Genomic DNA, 16960 nt, shown 5'->3' with positions numbered 1-16960 from the left:
TTCTGCCTCAAGGGAGTTGTGAGGATCAAAGAAGGCAGAAAAATGCACTTAGTAAACTGTAAAACGATTAAAGACATACAAAGCACCCATTCCTTACAGCGAGGATAGTTCTAGGAGATGCCACAGGAGAGGGAAGACTTCAGGAGGTATCCCATGGAGCTCAGAGCTGGCCCCATCACTGTTTTCCTGCTACTCTTTAATCAATCTCTTGCTACAGCCCAAGCAACTTCCAAAAACAAAGCCCTCATATCACTGCCCTGCTTAAAACCCTTCAATGGATTCTCTCTGCCCTTAGGATGGGGCAGGGATTTTATAACGGTGACTGTGGGCCCTGACATACACGTCTCTCTTATGCTAAAAGGGATCCCAAGTAAAGAATATCCTGGGAATTCCCTGGCGGTCCTGTGGTTAGGACTCTGCACTTTCACTTCTAAGGGCCTGGGTTACTGGTCGGGGAACTAAGATCCCACAAGCCTCAAGGCGTGCCAAAAAAAAAATAATAATAACCTGAATAAACTGTATGTAAAAGCAACCCAAGGGCCTGGGTCACAGTTGTTTTTCTCTAAAACAAATGGATGGTCCAAGCACATCATCCACATCATCCAACTTGCCTTTGAGACCCAAGACTGAGCACCTTGAATGAAGCATCTGGGTCTTATTCTTCCCCCAGGACCTAGGGCAATGCCTGGTCTGGAGTGGATATAAGAGAAGTTAAAGGCTAGCCAGGTGGCTTGGGGTCATATCTTCACCTGCCAACTATTAGGACTGTGACCTTGGGCAAGTCACTGAGCCTCCATTTCTTCTCCTAGTGGTTGTGGGGATTAAATAAGGGGAGGCACAGAGGTGCCTGCCACACAAGGTAAGAAGTGCCTGGCACGAGGTGAGAAGCCAGTGTGTGGAGCTGCTTCCATGAACTGTAGGATCTAGAGTTCAGTGCATCGATAGCAGTCACCTCACTGGAACGGTTTGTATTTCTGGAGCCCTTATTGTGTAAGCAATCATCATTTCATCTACAAACAATATATAAATAGACTAGAATGTGGTCAAGATTATTATTGCTAAGTTCCTTTAATGACTACTAAAAGTAATTCAATTTCAGATTCTGATTTTGGTTGCTCTACTAGTGTTTTTGGCAACTCACTTGCAGACAGTTTTCTAATGAATGTTTAAAAGCAATAACACTGTAAGTCACCTACTTTAAAAAATAAAAACTCCTTTTCCAGCTTAACTTTCATATCTCAATTCAATTTGTTTTAATGTTCCATACCCTGATTCTCTCAGGAAGTTACAGGGCTGTTTTGTAGGGTTTTTAGGTTTGTTTTTTTTTTTTCTCAAAAGTACAGTCTCTGGATAAAACGTGGAGCACTGCTTTATAATTCTGAACACAACAACCTGGGGTCTTCTAGAGAACAGCCAGTAATCTCAGGGTTAACCTTTTCTTTCCAGAATCCTTCATGGCCCCATGTAACCATTTTGGAGACATGAACCCATTAATCTGTTTAAAGTAATTGATACCCTATCCAGGAAAATCCACACACAATTTTGCATACACTGTTTTTCCCAGGGCGGGTTATGGACCCCATCAGATCCACCCACGGTAGCCTTAAGGATGAGTGGTCTCAGCTTGAATCCCTACCCTAAGATATTAATTACTAATAAGGGCTTAATGTATGCCCCCCACCAACCCATCCACCTTCCAGATGTATTTGCATTATAAAAGGGGGAAACTTGGCCCAGCTGAAGGGACTCAAATAGTACCAGTGGAATTTGAATTTCAGGCTCTGGCAACAAGCATGCAATAGAGAAATTTTCAGCCAGGGGCAAGCCATTACTTATTGTATATTTATTGTATGATGTATTTACTTCTTTGGAAAATTTCAAACACAGTTGTGGCTCCATACCAAGTAACCCAAACCCCCATATCAATGATTTAATAGCTGGAATCCTGCCTAAACAGTCTGTAAACTAGGATCGTAAACATAAAAACAGAGATTACCCAAAAGTTGACACACTGCTGTTTTACAGGATGAAAACTCGTATTATATCAGTGAGGTGGAAGCCTATTTGACCATCTCAAATCCAGGTAAGTAGCTGGAGAAGCCTGTTCGACCAGCGATGATGCTATGTTTCTGGTTAGCCCAGTTTTCACCTGGCTAATATGTGATGCTGCCTTTGAGAAACAGACTGAGAGAGCAGCCAGCAATGTAACTTTGAGGGAACTTATTATTGATACATCTCTGTGTGCTTCAGTCTGCTTGTCTGCTCATGCAACAAGTTGGCTACATTGTGTCAAATCAGCAACAATAGAGTTGAGTGACTTTTGGACAGATTTGCTGTTAATGGTGAGGTTTATTTTACACTCTGGGAATCATGCATTCATTCTACGAAAGTGTAGCTAGTGCCTGCTAGGTTCCAAGCCCTATGGTATGTACTCGGTATCCCTAATTATCTAAACATATAGTCCCTGCCCTCATGGAGCTTACATTATAGAAGTGGGGAGAGGACGTAAACGGATGCATTAAATTATAATATACAGTTAAATAGTGCTAAATTCTATGAGCAAAAAAAGCAGGATGAGGATGGAGAGGACTGGAAGGGGTAGTAGGGAAGCCCTCTGAGAAGAAAGCCCTCTCTGAAGAGGTGAGGTTTGAGCAGAGAGCTGTCCCCATTTGGGGACATCTGGGTCTGGGGAAGCTCTTTCCAGGCGGCAGGAACTGCAGGTGCCCAGGCTCTAAGGAGTGAGCTTGCTGGGGCACTCAAGGACCAGCAGGAACCAGTGTGTCCAAGAGAGCAAGCAAAGCAGCCAGTGAGGTCTGAGGGGCAGCCAGGCCAGAGCACAGAGAGCCTGTGGGTAAGACAGGGTGAGGACTTTGGATTTTATTCTAAAGTGTGAAAAGATGCCATTGGAGGGCTTGGCGTAGGGAAATGATATATCAGATTTATATTTATAAAGGTTCACTTTGGCTGCTATATGAAAAATTACCCAAAGTAGAGCAAGTTGAAAGAACTCCTACAACGTTCACTTCTAGGAAAGTAATGCTCCCAGTCAAGTTGAGGGAGTTTCTCAGAGGCCTCAGATGTTTCTCCCGAAAGCCTAGACTTCAATAACACACTGTTAGTGAGCACCTCCTCCGTGCCAGGTCGTGTACTAAGAGTTTTCATGTCTCTTTTCTCCTCTTCAAAATTCTTTGGACTGGCTTAAACTTATTCTTTTATTAATTAAGGAACTTATACTAAAGAGACTTGCCGAGAAATGAAAATGTGAAGATATATCTATTTTAAATATTAGCAATATTACATTGGTATTGCTCAAAAAGTTGTTGTCAATGATTATTGGTTAAATGTAAGTAAGATGTCACAGTTGACCTTTTCATATGCATTATCTCAAATGAGTCTCCTCATACCGACTGGGGAATAAATATTGTGCGTGCTACCATAAATCAGCTAATGTTATCACTGGATAATGACCAAATTTTAGCTACTAATAGGGTAGTAACGTCTCAAGGGGCAGGAGAAGGGAAAGTCAGACCAGAAGCTAATTGAGAGGCTGAGGGAGGGGAAAGAATAACTCTAGGTCCGCACGCTCAAGGCTCAGGAGCGGCAGCAGGAACCGTCATACTCATAGTAATGATAATTTTCATGTCAATGGTGGCAGTGGTGGTGGCGTGAGTACAGTAGTTAGTTGTAGTTACAGGGGTAGTGACCGTGGTGATGTTAGCACGAGCAGTGGTAGTAGACTACCCCAGGATATAACACAAGATACAGCAGTGTACATGGATAATTCAGTACATCATGTAGGACGTTTGCATGTATAAATGCAGGAGTCTGCAGTGAATACGACAGTAACAGGCAGGAGACACAACAGCACAGTAGTTAAGGTAACAAGCTCTAGAATCAGACGGCTTGAGTCCAAATACCACTTACTAGATGTATGTTCTTAGATGAATGTTTTCAACTCCGTCTTCTCATCTGTAAAATGGTGACAGTAGTACCTATCTCAAAAAATTTTTGTGGGAATTAAACAGGAAAATGCACAGCGTTCAAGTACTTGCACAGCACCTGAAACACAGCGAGCTGACCCTCTGTGTGAGATGTTATGTCAGGTACAAGTGCACACACCCGCAGCAGCAGGAGAGGAGGCAACGTTCGGACTCCCTCACTCACAGCCCGTGGATGAATTCCCTGAGGTCCATAGTCTGGTCCTCAGCCCCGGAAGCCATCAGCGGCTGTTTCTTCAAGGAACCTGATGTTAAACCAAGGTCATAAAACTGATGTATAAAATCAGAATGCCAGTTTGTTCACATCATGCTGCTGTTTCTTATTATAACTGCAAGGGGACCAAGACACTTGCGTACTCTGCCAATGAACTTTCTCCCATTCGGGAAACCGAACTATATTCAGCAGGGTGCCTGGTAGAGGTGGAATTAGAGCAAATGGAGTATTAAATTTTTTTAACATCTTTGTTGGAGTTTAATTGCTGGTGTGAATATTTTAAATGTTTAACCCTGTGGGCCTTGAAGCACTCACCTCCTTGAAACGCGTGTGCCTCTCACGAGACAGGGCCAGTCCTTGAGCAGGTCCTTCTCTCCCAGCAGCACTCAGATGGATGCAGATGGGCCTCTCCCTTCTCCATGCTTCCATGAATGACGCGACAACCCCTCCCAATGATGGGCTTAGTCCTTCCTTTTGCTATATGAATGCATTCAGTGTGGTGACATGCAAATACTCTGCTTGGTAACTTTGCATGTCTCTGCTCTGATGCATTATGAGTTCGTGTGATTTTTGTCTCAGAGAACAATCTTACTTCTTTTATTTCTGAAGTTTTTGTGGACACTTTTTTGTGCACAGGCACTGACAATAGCCCCCATTGACTCTGCCCCCAGTGACTTAAAATAACTGAATAAAAGATTCCAAAGAGTTTTTATTTCAATGTTATCATATTCTAATTTATGTGAGATTGCCCCCATATATGGTGAACAGAGCATCAGGAAAAAGTCCCCAGACAGCACCAGGGTGATGTTTCATAAGGCAAAGGTGTCAGAACTGTGGAGAACCACATCTAAGGAAGGCCATTTCACTGCACATGGGCCATCCACAACAGCTGGGGCTCAATGGATACTTGCCAGGATTCTTACATGTGGGTATTTCACCTTTGTGTTTTCAGAGAAAGTTTACCAAGGAATGAAAAGTGCAATGGTGATGTTTGAGACTGTGGCGGGGCATTCCTTCAAGTGTGTGAGCGAACAGAGCATCCAGCTCTCCACCCACCTTCAGCTGAAAACAATGAATATCCAACTTCAAGCCTTTGATTTTGAAGGCAGCCACTTTGGAAATGGTAAGTTAAGGGGTCATCATGTCGCAAAGCTAAACTTCTGAGACCCAGGAGTAGTTTCAAGTTGTTTTTTGGTTGAAGCTTTCAAAGGGACAAGAATCACATGAACTTCCTAGCAGAGTATGATTCCACTAAGCTCTCAGGGTCAAGTTTCTCCGGCCAACCCTCCCTCCCACCGTTGTATGAGTCAATACCAGCCTCAAAATCAGACACTTAAGCCCACTCATGTCCACTGCCCTCCCACAGCAGAATACATTCTTCTTGTCTGGCCAAGATACACATTCTGACTCATTTAAACACTCACACACACAGTCAATCAATCAAAGAGTCAGAAAACGCCATCAGTAACCTCCCCTGGACAAGCTGTTGAACACTGGTAAACCCAGGTGTCTTTGGACCTTAAAAATCCTGAGTATTAGTGATGTCTAAAATTCAAGATTTCAGAATAGATTCTTTCCCACTTATGGAGGGAAAAGAGAAAGTTGTGATCATTCTAGACAGAAATACACTCTGTTGAATCCCCTCTTCTCAAATCCAAGCTGTTCCACCCCACTAGTGCTTCCTCATAGTCAGTCTTAGTTTCCATGCGACTTCTACTTTGGGTTTTTACCACCACAGAGGGAAGCAGGTTCTAACAAGAAGGCCAGGGGCAGCCCAGGGTGACTTTCCAAAAAAGCCGTTTTCTCCCCACCAGGAAAACAGTATTACAAGGGTTTCTACATATGGGCAAGAATTGAACTTCAGTTTCTAAAACATCTCTCTCATAATAAGTCAATGACCTTATGAGTACTTCTCAGCTATCAAAAATAGATTTAGCTAGAGGTGTAGCTGTAAGTTAAATTTCTATAACACGAGTCTGATTTCTACTTGAATTCCACTGTAAAGCTGAAAATGTGTCTGGCAGAAAACTTCTGATATACCTGGTGGAAAGCATTCAGCAAAGGCAGTATTAAGTGTCACTTGCCTTGGATCTCCTGATATCTGTAGGTTTGGTCTGAGTCCTACAATCTCTATCTTAATTTTGGACCTTTACCAGAGTCCTAAGATTAAATATTAAAATTTGCTAGTAGGTATTTCCCCCACTCTGTCATCTTGTCTCAAAATATCCAATTTGGGAAACTCTTTTAAAAATTTATTATGAAGGCTTGAAAAACCTCTATATTTAATCATGTGGTCTTAAAAATAAGGCACACACTTTCTCTTCCTCCCCCTCAGAACCTGTGTATAGAAGGAAGTAAGCAGGTCTGGGAAACCTCTCGGTGGCAGAGATGAGAAATAAAAATCTTTTAGCAGCACACCTGGCCGCTATTAAGCAGTGCTCACGAGGAGATGTAGAAAACTATCTTTTCATTTTTTCCTCTCCCTCCTTCACCCTCTCATATACATAGTCACAAAACCCTATCAATTCTACCTCCAAAATATTTCTCTTGTTCATTCCACTGTCCCCACTTCAGCTCAGCTCCTTATTCCCAGTCTTTGCACCTCAAAGTTCACTAAAGGTGCTCAAATGTGAAGTTGTATGTCATCCTGTAAATAATGTTTTCTACCAGAGAGTAAGAGAAGAGAGAAAAAGGAGCAAGTTAAAAAATAGAAGTTACCATACAATATGGCATTATAAAAGGCATAAGTACAAAAGACCATGGGAACGCAGAGGAAGGCATGAGGAACACGGCGTTGCAGGAAGGGGGTCAGAGAAGTCCTGACAGATGGGTGACCCTTCAGCAGGGGCTCGGAGAACTGGAGAGGAATCCAGCAAGTGTAACGCTCAGCCTTGTCAAAGAGAACGGTCATCCCAAACAGTAGGCCCCTGACCCCCTTTCTAAACCCCTTCTCTCTAAAATCTCGGAGCCTGCAAAAGCTCTCTCCGGTACCAGGAGCCCGGGGTGTCCAGCAGTCCCTTCAAGAAGCACAGAGTTTAAATAGAAAACTTTGGCCAGGTGATACGGTCCAGGTCTGTGTTTCCAACGTTGGGAAACAAGGCTCCCGTGCTTACCCTGGCTTGAGAGTTAAGACACAATTGTGATCCTGACCCTCTGGACCTAACCAGTGTTCCTCAAAGTTGGATCTGCCTCCCAGCCATATCGCAATCACCTGGGTCCCACCTCCGACCCGCTGAATCAAAACTGCTTGGGTGCGGGGCCCCTGGGATCTGCAGCTTAAGACACCCCTTAAGTGATCACAGGCACTACAAGTTTCAGCCCACTGCAGTGACCCCTTCCCTTCTCATCGTCACCTGTCCATATGTCTGAGGCAGCAGGGACAGGTCCCACAGATCCATCTCTCTCTCAGTTTCCTTCTCTGTGAAGCTGAGGCGGGCAGGGGCAGTATCACTTCCCAGCATTGTGGCCAGCCTGTAACACCTGTTACTCTGACTTCAATTACAGCGGACGCATGCTTCAGTGACAGAAACAGGAGAGAAATCCCTGTGGCCGTGGGCCTGAGTATCGCAGGATTGCTTGGCGTTTTGCTAACAGCATGCCTGGTGACCAGAAAGAGGCCCAGGAGAGGATATGAACGCATGTAAAACCCCACCTTCCTCAAAGTGTGCAAGGTTAAGGCCTTGGGAATGCTGCCTGTATATTTAGCCTGAAGTGAAGGGATCAACTTTTCTAGTTGCCAACCCCACCCTCCAAATCCGATTAGGAAAATAGCATTCCACCAAAGGCCATCAGGCTAGCTACAAGACAGCTCCCACCCCACTTCTTCCTGGGTCATATGGGCTTGAGTTCCACCATCCACACGTGATAATACAGGCCTGGCTGTGAGAATTAGGGACAAGAGGCAGGGATGTGAGCAGGGTCCCGTGAGAAGGAGAAAGCAAACGCCCAGAGGGAAGATTGTGTGAAAGACATTTTCAAACTGCACCCATTTTTCTTATACATTTTTAAGAGTCTCAATATCTAGTTTTTTTAAAAAACTTTTTTACCTTTAAAAAACCTATCCATTTCAAAATAAATTCTAAAGTGATTTTAAACTCCTGGATTTTGCCCAACTCCTGATTTACTTAAATGATAGTCTTGATAGACTCTTTTTTTTTTTTTTAGGTTGACTGAAGGTCTTTTTATTTTTTTTAATAAATTTATTTATTTTATTTTTGGCTGCATTGGGTCTGTTGCTGCATGTGGGCTTTCTCTAGTGGCAACGAGTGGGGGCTACTCTTCCTTGCAGTGCCCAGGCTTCTCATTGCGGTGGCTTCTCTTGTTGTGGAGCACGGGCTCTAGGTGTGCGGGCTCAGTAGTTGTGGGATGCAGACCCTAGAGCGCAGGCTCAGTAGTTGTGGCTGGCGAGTTGTAGAGTGCAGGCTCAGTAGTTGTGGCACACAGGCCCAGCTGTTCCGCAGCATGTGGGATCTTCCTGGACCAGGGCTTGACCCCACGTCCCCTGCAATGGCAGGGGGACTCACAACCACTGTGCAACCAGGGAAGCCCTGGAGGTCTTTTTAGACTATCATTTTTTAAAGGACGTTTTCTACACTGTTATAATGTATTATTAGTAAAAACAAAAAAAACAACAACTAGTAAACTTCCCAACATTCCATTTTTTAATGTAAAGGATATACGAAAGATCTTAGCAAACAAAAGAGGCTTCATACAAGTTTGTTCTCCAGTCCTTCACCTTAATTTGTTGTCTGCCTTCTTAATACCTTTTTTCTGCTCTGTCTCTATTTTTCTTTGATTTTAGTGTATCCTTGTAGATTTGTTAACTTGGGCCATCGTGGGGGGCGGAGGTAGGCAAAGCATCTAAACAGTCATAAATGGCAAAGAGAAGAGGTAGATCTACCCAGATTATTATCCACTTTCCTTTTTTAGCAAACATTTACCAAAAACAAAACAAAACAGAAAACAAAAAAACATAAACCAGAAAATTCCTGATTGGGAGTGATTGGTGTCTGGAGGAAAATTTCTCTTAAAATATGGCTTAGAATGTTATTCATGGTTTTCTACTACGTTGACTGTTTAAATAGCAGAACTGGGGTTGGTCTTTCAGAGAAAGGGGAGAGTAATGGACCTCTGGATGTTTTTAACTGTTTTTACTAACAGAAGCTGTTCTTGTGTTTCTGTATTTTCCGGAGGTGTTATTCATTATTTTTAAGAGGAAGTTTATGAAAGTTGGCAACCACTCTATATCCACTGCTTATCTAGGACGTGTACTGCTTTCCTTTGAGGTATTTTAGCTCTCTCCACTTTCTCAGAAGTGAGGGGGTGGGGAGAGCACACAGCAGCTTCAAGAGAGCTTCAAGAGCCCTTGAACATGGCAGGAGGGTGAGGACGTTCCTGTTTCCTCCTTACACCAGGAGGTGTTGATGCACATCTGGGATATGAGGACCCAGTGTTCCCAAAAGTGACTCGGGTTGAGCAGCAAGGGCGTGACCTTGGAGAGATGCCATCTGTCTTCATCTCCTTCCTCCAGTGGGTATCAGCCAGTACCCACACTAGACTCCCATTTCCAGTTCAACCTCAAGTGTGCTTGTTAGGTTCTATACCACAGAGCACGGGTTGTTTATTCACTGTGCCACTAACCACCCTGTAGAATGACTAAAGGGAGGTTCTAGTATAGAAATTTCTCCCACAGCAGAGGAAAACGAAGTCGAATTAAAATCAAGAAGAGAGGGATAAGGCAGTTCACTTGAGTTTAATTTTCCTTTCTACCATCTTCAATGAGTTCTTTGGAGTGACTCCTGTGATCTACCCCTCCCCACACACACCAATTATCTTTAAAATTGCTTTGAATTAACATTCTAGTAACCGAAAAGAACACAGGTTTCCTTGGAATGATTAGTAAATAAATGCCTGGATGCATTATTGCCTTACAGTTCTGCCCACTGTTGCAGTGATGTCCCAGGAGGGTCCTAGAGGGGAAAAGTGCTGGGATTGGGACTGTGGTAGACTGGGCATCTGGAAGTGGCCTCCTCCGTGTCCTGGGGTTCCCCCCCCCCACCGCCCCCCACCAGCCCCGTGCCGTGCTGCCTCCAAGTCGTCTTTTAGGGCTGCAAGGCTTACTGCAGAACACTGCTTGTCCCTTTCTAAGGTAGGGGCAGGAGGCTGCTGCATAGGACTCCGGGAAGCCTCACAAGGGGCCTCTCTGATCCTCTCTGGCGGCACTGGCCCCTGACCTTTGGCTCTCCTGCTGCTTGCCCTTCCGGCTGATTTCAACCCAGTTTCTCCCTTCTGCTGACGGTAGAACGCCTGGATTTACCCCTCTCTCTGCAACCTACCTAGAGACAGTAGAAACCTTCACTAATGCCCACATGGAGATAACCTATCCGTTGTTCATTTTGGTGTACAGTTGACCCTTGAATGATGCTGGGGGTCAGGGCACCCACCCTCCCACGGTTGAAAATCTGTGTGTATAACAGAGTTGGCCCTCCGTTTAGGTGGTTCCCTCTGTACCTGCGTTCCTCCACCACCTGCGGATAAAGTAGTACTGTAGTATTTAATGTTGAAAAATATCTGCCTATAAATAGACCCGTGCAGTTCAAACTGGTGTCCTTCAAGGGTCAACTGTATTTCCTTCTCAAGAATATTGTTTTACAAACTGAAAGCACACAGAGGACACAGTTTGGTATCCTTGTTCCATAAGCATTTCTCCATGCTGCTAGAGGTACAAGTGTCATTACTATGGCTGCTATCCTGAATATGCTATCAACATTACACAATAATTTACTTACCTATTCTGTTATTATTGGGAATTTTTATTGTTTCTAGGTTCTCACAACGATAACGTGAATAAAGAATTACGTATGAATTACATACAAAACAGACATTGATTAACAAATTTGTATCAATGTGTGCCCGAATTTTGGGTTTGCTTCATAAACTGTTTAAAATGGTTATAATTTATACTTCACTACTAATTCTTAATTTTTAAGAAACAAATGGGAACAAAAACACATAGGTTGTGAAAAAAATTTTAAGCACTACAGAAATATATGAAATGAAAATTGGAGTTAAAATAGCGACTAGAGGGGCTTCCCTGGTGGCGCAGTGGTTGAGAGTCCGCCTGCCGATGCAGGGGACGTGGGTTCGTGCCCCGGTCCGGGAAGATCTCACATGCTGCGGAGCGGCCGGGCCTGTGAGCCATGGCCGCTGAGCCTGCACGTCTGGAGCCTGTGCTCCGCAACGGGAGAGGCCACAACAGTGAGAGGCCCGCGTACCGCAAAAAAAAAAAATAATAATAATAATAATGACTAGAATTTTCCTCACAGAATTTTTCTCCCTCATTGTCTAATTGATTGAGGGGAGAAAAAAATTTTTTTAAATCACCAGTAGCAGTCAAAAAGACATAACTTAATGCAATAAACATTTTAAACTTATGAACAACAAAGATACAAGACTGAGAGGAAGAGTGGAGAGGCGCGGCTGAGTGGGCTCTTAACCCTCCCCAGTACACCTACCCCAAGGAGCCATACTGTGAAAAAAAAATCCTGTGAATGCCGACTACTCTTCCTAAAACTGGAGAGAAAAAGAGCAGCCACTTGGGACTTCCCTGGCGGTCCATGATTAAAACTCTATGCTCCCAATAGAGCAGGGAGCCCAGGTTCGATCCCTGGTTGGGGAACTAGGATCCCGCATTTCTTCAAGCTAGGTAGGAGTAGTGAAAATGGCTACTGCGGAGACAAGGCAGAATAAACACAGACTGCTGGAAATGAACTGGGGAGCCAGCCCCAAACCAGAGGACACCCCAGTCTGTAGCTAGTTCCCAAGGTATAGAAAAGAAAATAGAATCCAATTAGTTAGCTCACGAGGAAACGAGTAAGATGAAAACAAACTACAAGACTACAGTGCAAAATTACTGCAGGAAAAAATAATATAAAATTAAACTAAATTATAGATTCAGAGTTTTCATTTTGCAAGATGAAAAAAGTTCTGGAGATGGATAGTGGTGATGGTTGCACAAAAATGTGAATGTACTTAATGTCACTGAAGTGTACACTTTAAAACAATTAAAATGGTCAATTTTATGTTGTGTATATTTTACCACAATTTTTAAAAATTAAAGGAGGGAGGGTTAGAAAGGAATATAGTTGATAAAATACAAAGAAAACCTAACTCAAGGAACAGAGAGAAATACCTGTCAATTGTTTTTTGACAATTAATAAGAATGTGAATTCCATATAACCAGAGCTCATAGAGGAGAAGTTATAATGAAAGAGTGAGGTAAACAGGACATTTCACTCCTAAGAAAACAAATTGAGCATCAAAGCAACACACTTCCATAATAAATGGAAATAGTAAAAGGCAGAACAGATAGAGCTGAAAACTGAATTATCTTCATAGAGAAAAAGACTGTTAACCAGTTAATAAAAATTAAGATTATAATATTATAGGTAAGCTGCTAGGTATGAAAGCTATTCAGATCATCTAAAATAAGGATAACTGGTGCCTCTGAAGTACAGAGTTAAAAAATAAAAAGAAGATATATTTGATGATTTAAGAGGTTTTCCTTAAAATAAATAATTGTAGTTGCAGATTGAAAGTGCCCAGTGTATCTATCCCAGGGTGGGAGGGAAAAAAAAACCTGACACAGAAAACTTAACATTAAGATATATCCAAAGTAAGCCATAGAACTTTAAAGCTAAAGAATTCTTTAGACATACAAACTCCCCCTTCCCCTAAAAAAAGCAAATCACCTATAAAGGGGGAAGGTTAAAGATGGCCTCAGATTTCTTTACAATAACATTTAAAGCCAGAAAACAATAGGCCAATGTCTACAAAATCCTAAGGGAAAGTGTGGCCCCAAAATATAATCTGAGTAAAAAAGTAATAGACCGATATCCTCAAACATGAAATAATTCAAGGGATACAGCACAAATGAGCTCTTCTTAAAGATACAGCTTGACAATGAAATTTGATCAGAGAGAAGCCACATTACAAGCAAGGATATCAGCAAACATCTTTCAGGAATAGAGAAAGCTCAGTTTTGTTTTGTTTTTTAAGGCATTTTATCTATTTGAAGAGTTAACTATAAAAAGCATTAAACAATTATGGATCTGAGATTTTATCATTCCTTCTCATATATAACATGATATATGTGCATGCTTATTCATCACAGAATTATTTGTAATATCAAAAGATTAAAAACAAACCAAGGGTCCATCAATCTGGGACAGATACATTCCACAACAGAATACTATACAGTTATAAGAAAAGAATGAGAACATACATGTTTGTGTATGTATAAGGAAAGTTATCCAAAATATATTGTTAAAAAACGTGTAATGCATAATAGTGAAGAAAATGGGAAATAAAGTATATTTTCACTTTTGCTTATATCTGAAACATTGGAAATATATAAGAAATTAAGTAGTTGTCTAATATTGGCAGGGGGAACTAAGAAGATGGCACAAGGGTAGAAATGAAACTTCTCAATGTACAGCATTTTATATTATTTTGACTTTAAATAGTGAATGTGTTCTAAATTTGAAACGAATTTTTAGAAATTATAGGAATTACACTTATCAAATAGAATTGAAATATTGTAAACCTGAACAATGTTTCTAAAAATATGTATAGCTATTCAGAATTTGAGTTGGGAAGACCAGAAATAGAAGGGAATCTGTTAGTGTTAATCTTTCAAAACAGAATCAATAGATAATGTCTAACTGGAAACAGAGTTTCGAAAACACATCTCTAATTTATTTTATAACCTCTTAATGCATTTCATAATCATTTATTTATTTTCTACTTGTGTAGTTTTGTCTCTTCTTTGAACCTTAAAGAGATCTTTTATGCAACAATATTTCCCATAGCAAAGACACGTTTATTTGAAGTGCAGTAATTCCTCTAGTTTTGTTTTAGTTTTTTTCTTCTGTGAAATTCAAGTAACATTAAAATGAACAATTTTGGTTAAAATAGCATTTGTATGATTCCATTTTGATAAAACCACTTCTATTTATTTTTCTACCCATCTATTCTTACAGTTGTAAAGAAAGACACCTGAAATAATGTTTGTCCATGTTTTACCAATGATAATTTCTGGGTAGGTGGTTTTCAGGAGATTTATAATAAGCATATATCATTTTTAAAAATACAATGATTTTTCTTTAAGCATACACATGAGCACACACACACTCATACACACATATATGTACAGAGGAAACAAATGCCTCAGAGATTTATGGTGATTAATTCAAGTGGAAGAAACATGGTGATTGGATAACTGTTTTCTTTGTTTACTTTTCTGCATTTTGAAGATGTTTAAACAATGTAATATTAAATTGTATATAACTATATAGAAAGTAAAAGTTGCCTCTATTCCCATCCCAGTCTTCCCCCAGCTTCTTGTGTATTTTTTTGCTCTAGGCACCCATGCAGTTCTTCACAGATCTTAGTTAACTTCCCTGTCAGCACATGGAAATCTACCACATTCCTTTTGATGGCTACCTCATAGTCTATTGAATGAATATACAACTGTAAATTTTTGATGGATATTTAGATTGTCAATTTTCCTCTCATAAAGGGAGATTATTATTACATATTTTTGTGTACTTTATGAACATATCTTCAGTATAAATTCCTAGTGGTGGAATTGCTGGATTGATAGGTATGTGCTTTACATTTTGTTTTGACAATTCTGTATTTTTTTCCAAATTATTTTAACTTCTTAGATTATGTTCTTTCCTATCTAAGAAATATATATAAATATTTACATGTAATATTTAATATAATAAAATTATATATAATTTTAACAAATATGTAAATAACAAAATTATCATATACTCTAAAAGGATTCATGAAAAGCAACATTTCCCTGTCCCTCCTCTAAGAGACAAAGCACTTTAACTAGTTTTAACAATTTCTTATGGTAACTATCTCCATAATTCTCTAAAAAATAATAAAAAGCTTATCCTACTGTTTCTTAATTTATCAGCTTTAAACCTCTTGCTATGGAAGATAAGGATTTAATACTTCTTACACCATCCTTTTTATGGTTATATCACTGTTTTTTTTGTTAAATCAATAAGGTATGCATTATTATAATGTAAATATTGTCCACTGCCAAATCAAATAGTATACTACAAGCACAGTTCCTGTCTTGTATAGATTTAGTTTTTTTCCCAGGAGTCTCTAATTACCATCCCCTCTTCCCTGGCCCCTCCTGATTCTTTTTACTTGGACCTCAGGTGAGAATTGGATTAATGGTGATTCTTGGTTCAGGACATAATTTCAATATGGGTTCATGGAAGACCTCAAGGGCATATCCTCTCATCTGTTCTTGAATAAGATATAGATATAGTTCTCCATTTATTTGTATTCAATTAAGGTCCCTTTTATTCCCAGGGCCTTGCACCTTTCTCCAGTCAAGACTGATTACATTTTAAATGAACTGAATAAATAATCTCTAACAGAATAAAGAAAAAAGAATTTTGACAAATTTGCAAACTTTCACTTTTAAGCTCTCATAAATAATTAGGTCTATTTTCTAATATTTTTGGCTAACTAAAAGCAATAAAACAGAACTGTAAGTGTGACAAAAATGAATGTTTTTAAAAGTGGAGAAACATCACATGTTTTCAAGAGAGAAGGTTTACAGTGACGCAGTCTGTTTTACGTAAGCACATCCCACTTTGCAGAGAGCAACACCTGGAAGAAAACAGGACTAACAATTATTAAATATTTATTAATTTCTGAGAAGAGAAAGTTATCTTATGTCATCCTCCAACAATTTTATATATTATTTGCTTCCTTTATAAATGAGTAAATTGCAGGGTTAAATAACCCTCCCAGGTTCACACAGTTAGTGGTGGAAGCAAAAGTCAAGCACAGGTCTGACTCCAAAGCTCATATTCTCCCCACTCTAGCCTGCTTTCTGGTCTGTCCTCACTAAACCTTAGTGGCTGTATTTGTTTTTTCTCTTAGTGGACGAATGTTCATCTGACTACACAATTGTGCTTCCCGTGATTGGGGCCATCGTGCTTGGTCTCGTCGCAGTGGGTTTGATTGTCTATGCAACCCGCTTAAGGCGTGAATCTTCTGGATACCAGAGAATCTAACGGGTGCCCCGAGGGAAAAGAAAAAGGTGGAGTTTAGAGAATTCTTTCATTGTTTCCAGGATGTTGAAGACTTCCCTTGGAGTGTGGGTCCTTCCAACCGTGTAAACCACTATCTTTCACAAAAACCAAATTTCTGACGTAAGTTCAAGCAGTACATCAATTTCAAAATATTTTTTGTTCATTTTATGAAAGATCTAGTGAGCTGTTTAAGAATATTTTCTAGTTTCCTTGAAAATATTTTAACCAAAGTCAACATTTGAGATACATTAAATTAACATAATGTATGTAAAGTGGTATATGCTCCACATTATAAACCAAAGCATCAATTGTAATTAATGTTACCTGTGTTCACATTGGGGATTTTATTTTATCCTTGATCTTTTCCACTTTTAAAAATGCTTCTGCTTTGCCTGTAAAATGTATTTTCAGTGCTTTTACTATCCATGTTTTGTAAGATGTATGTGTCTGTCAACTGACCTACCTCCTTTTCCACTTTAAATGTTTTCTAAACATCGTCAAAAAGAGCAACATATCATAGGTTGTCTAGATATTCGATGTGACACCAAGAGGAATAGATCAGCTTCCATTTTTATCTTGATGACTCCTCCAGAATCACTAAAACTAAGAATTAGGTG

At 40.4% G+C, this 16960-nt stretch overlaps 1 protein-coding gene across 2 annotated transcripts in view; it reads left to right on the top strand.

The window, feature by feature from the left end:
* The window catches only part of LAMP3 (lysosomal associated membrane protein 3), a 33262-nt gene extending 16608 nt beyond the window's left edge, over window positions 1-16654 (top strand). Inside the window, exons 4-6 of one of the 2 annotated variants that reach the window (XM_032631686.1) lie at window positions 2026-2083; window positions 5165-5335; window positions 16192-16654. In XM_032631686.1, the coding sequence (XP_032487577.1) occupies window positions 2026-2083; window positions 5165-5335; window positions 16192-16325 (363 nt within the window). In that variant the 3' untranslated portion in view covers window positions 16326-16654. Of the gene's footprint in view, window positions 1-2025; window positions 2084-5164; window positions 5336-7716; window positions 8241-16191 lie in introns of those variants that run through there. The other variant, XM_032631685.1, reaches the window with a different exon arrangement.
* The last annotated feature ends 306 nt before the right edge of the window (window positions 16655-16960 follow it).

Source organism: Phocoena sinus, chromosome 4 (genome assembly GCF_008692025.1).
Source record: "Phocoena sinus isolate mPhoSin1 chromosome 4, mPhoSin1.pri, whole genome shotgun sequence".
Taxonomy (NCBI): Eukaryota; Metazoa; Chordata; class Mammalia; order Artiodactyla; family Phocoenidae; genus Phocoena; species Phocoena sinus.
This window is presented reverse-complemented; position numbering and strand designations above follow the sequence as displayed.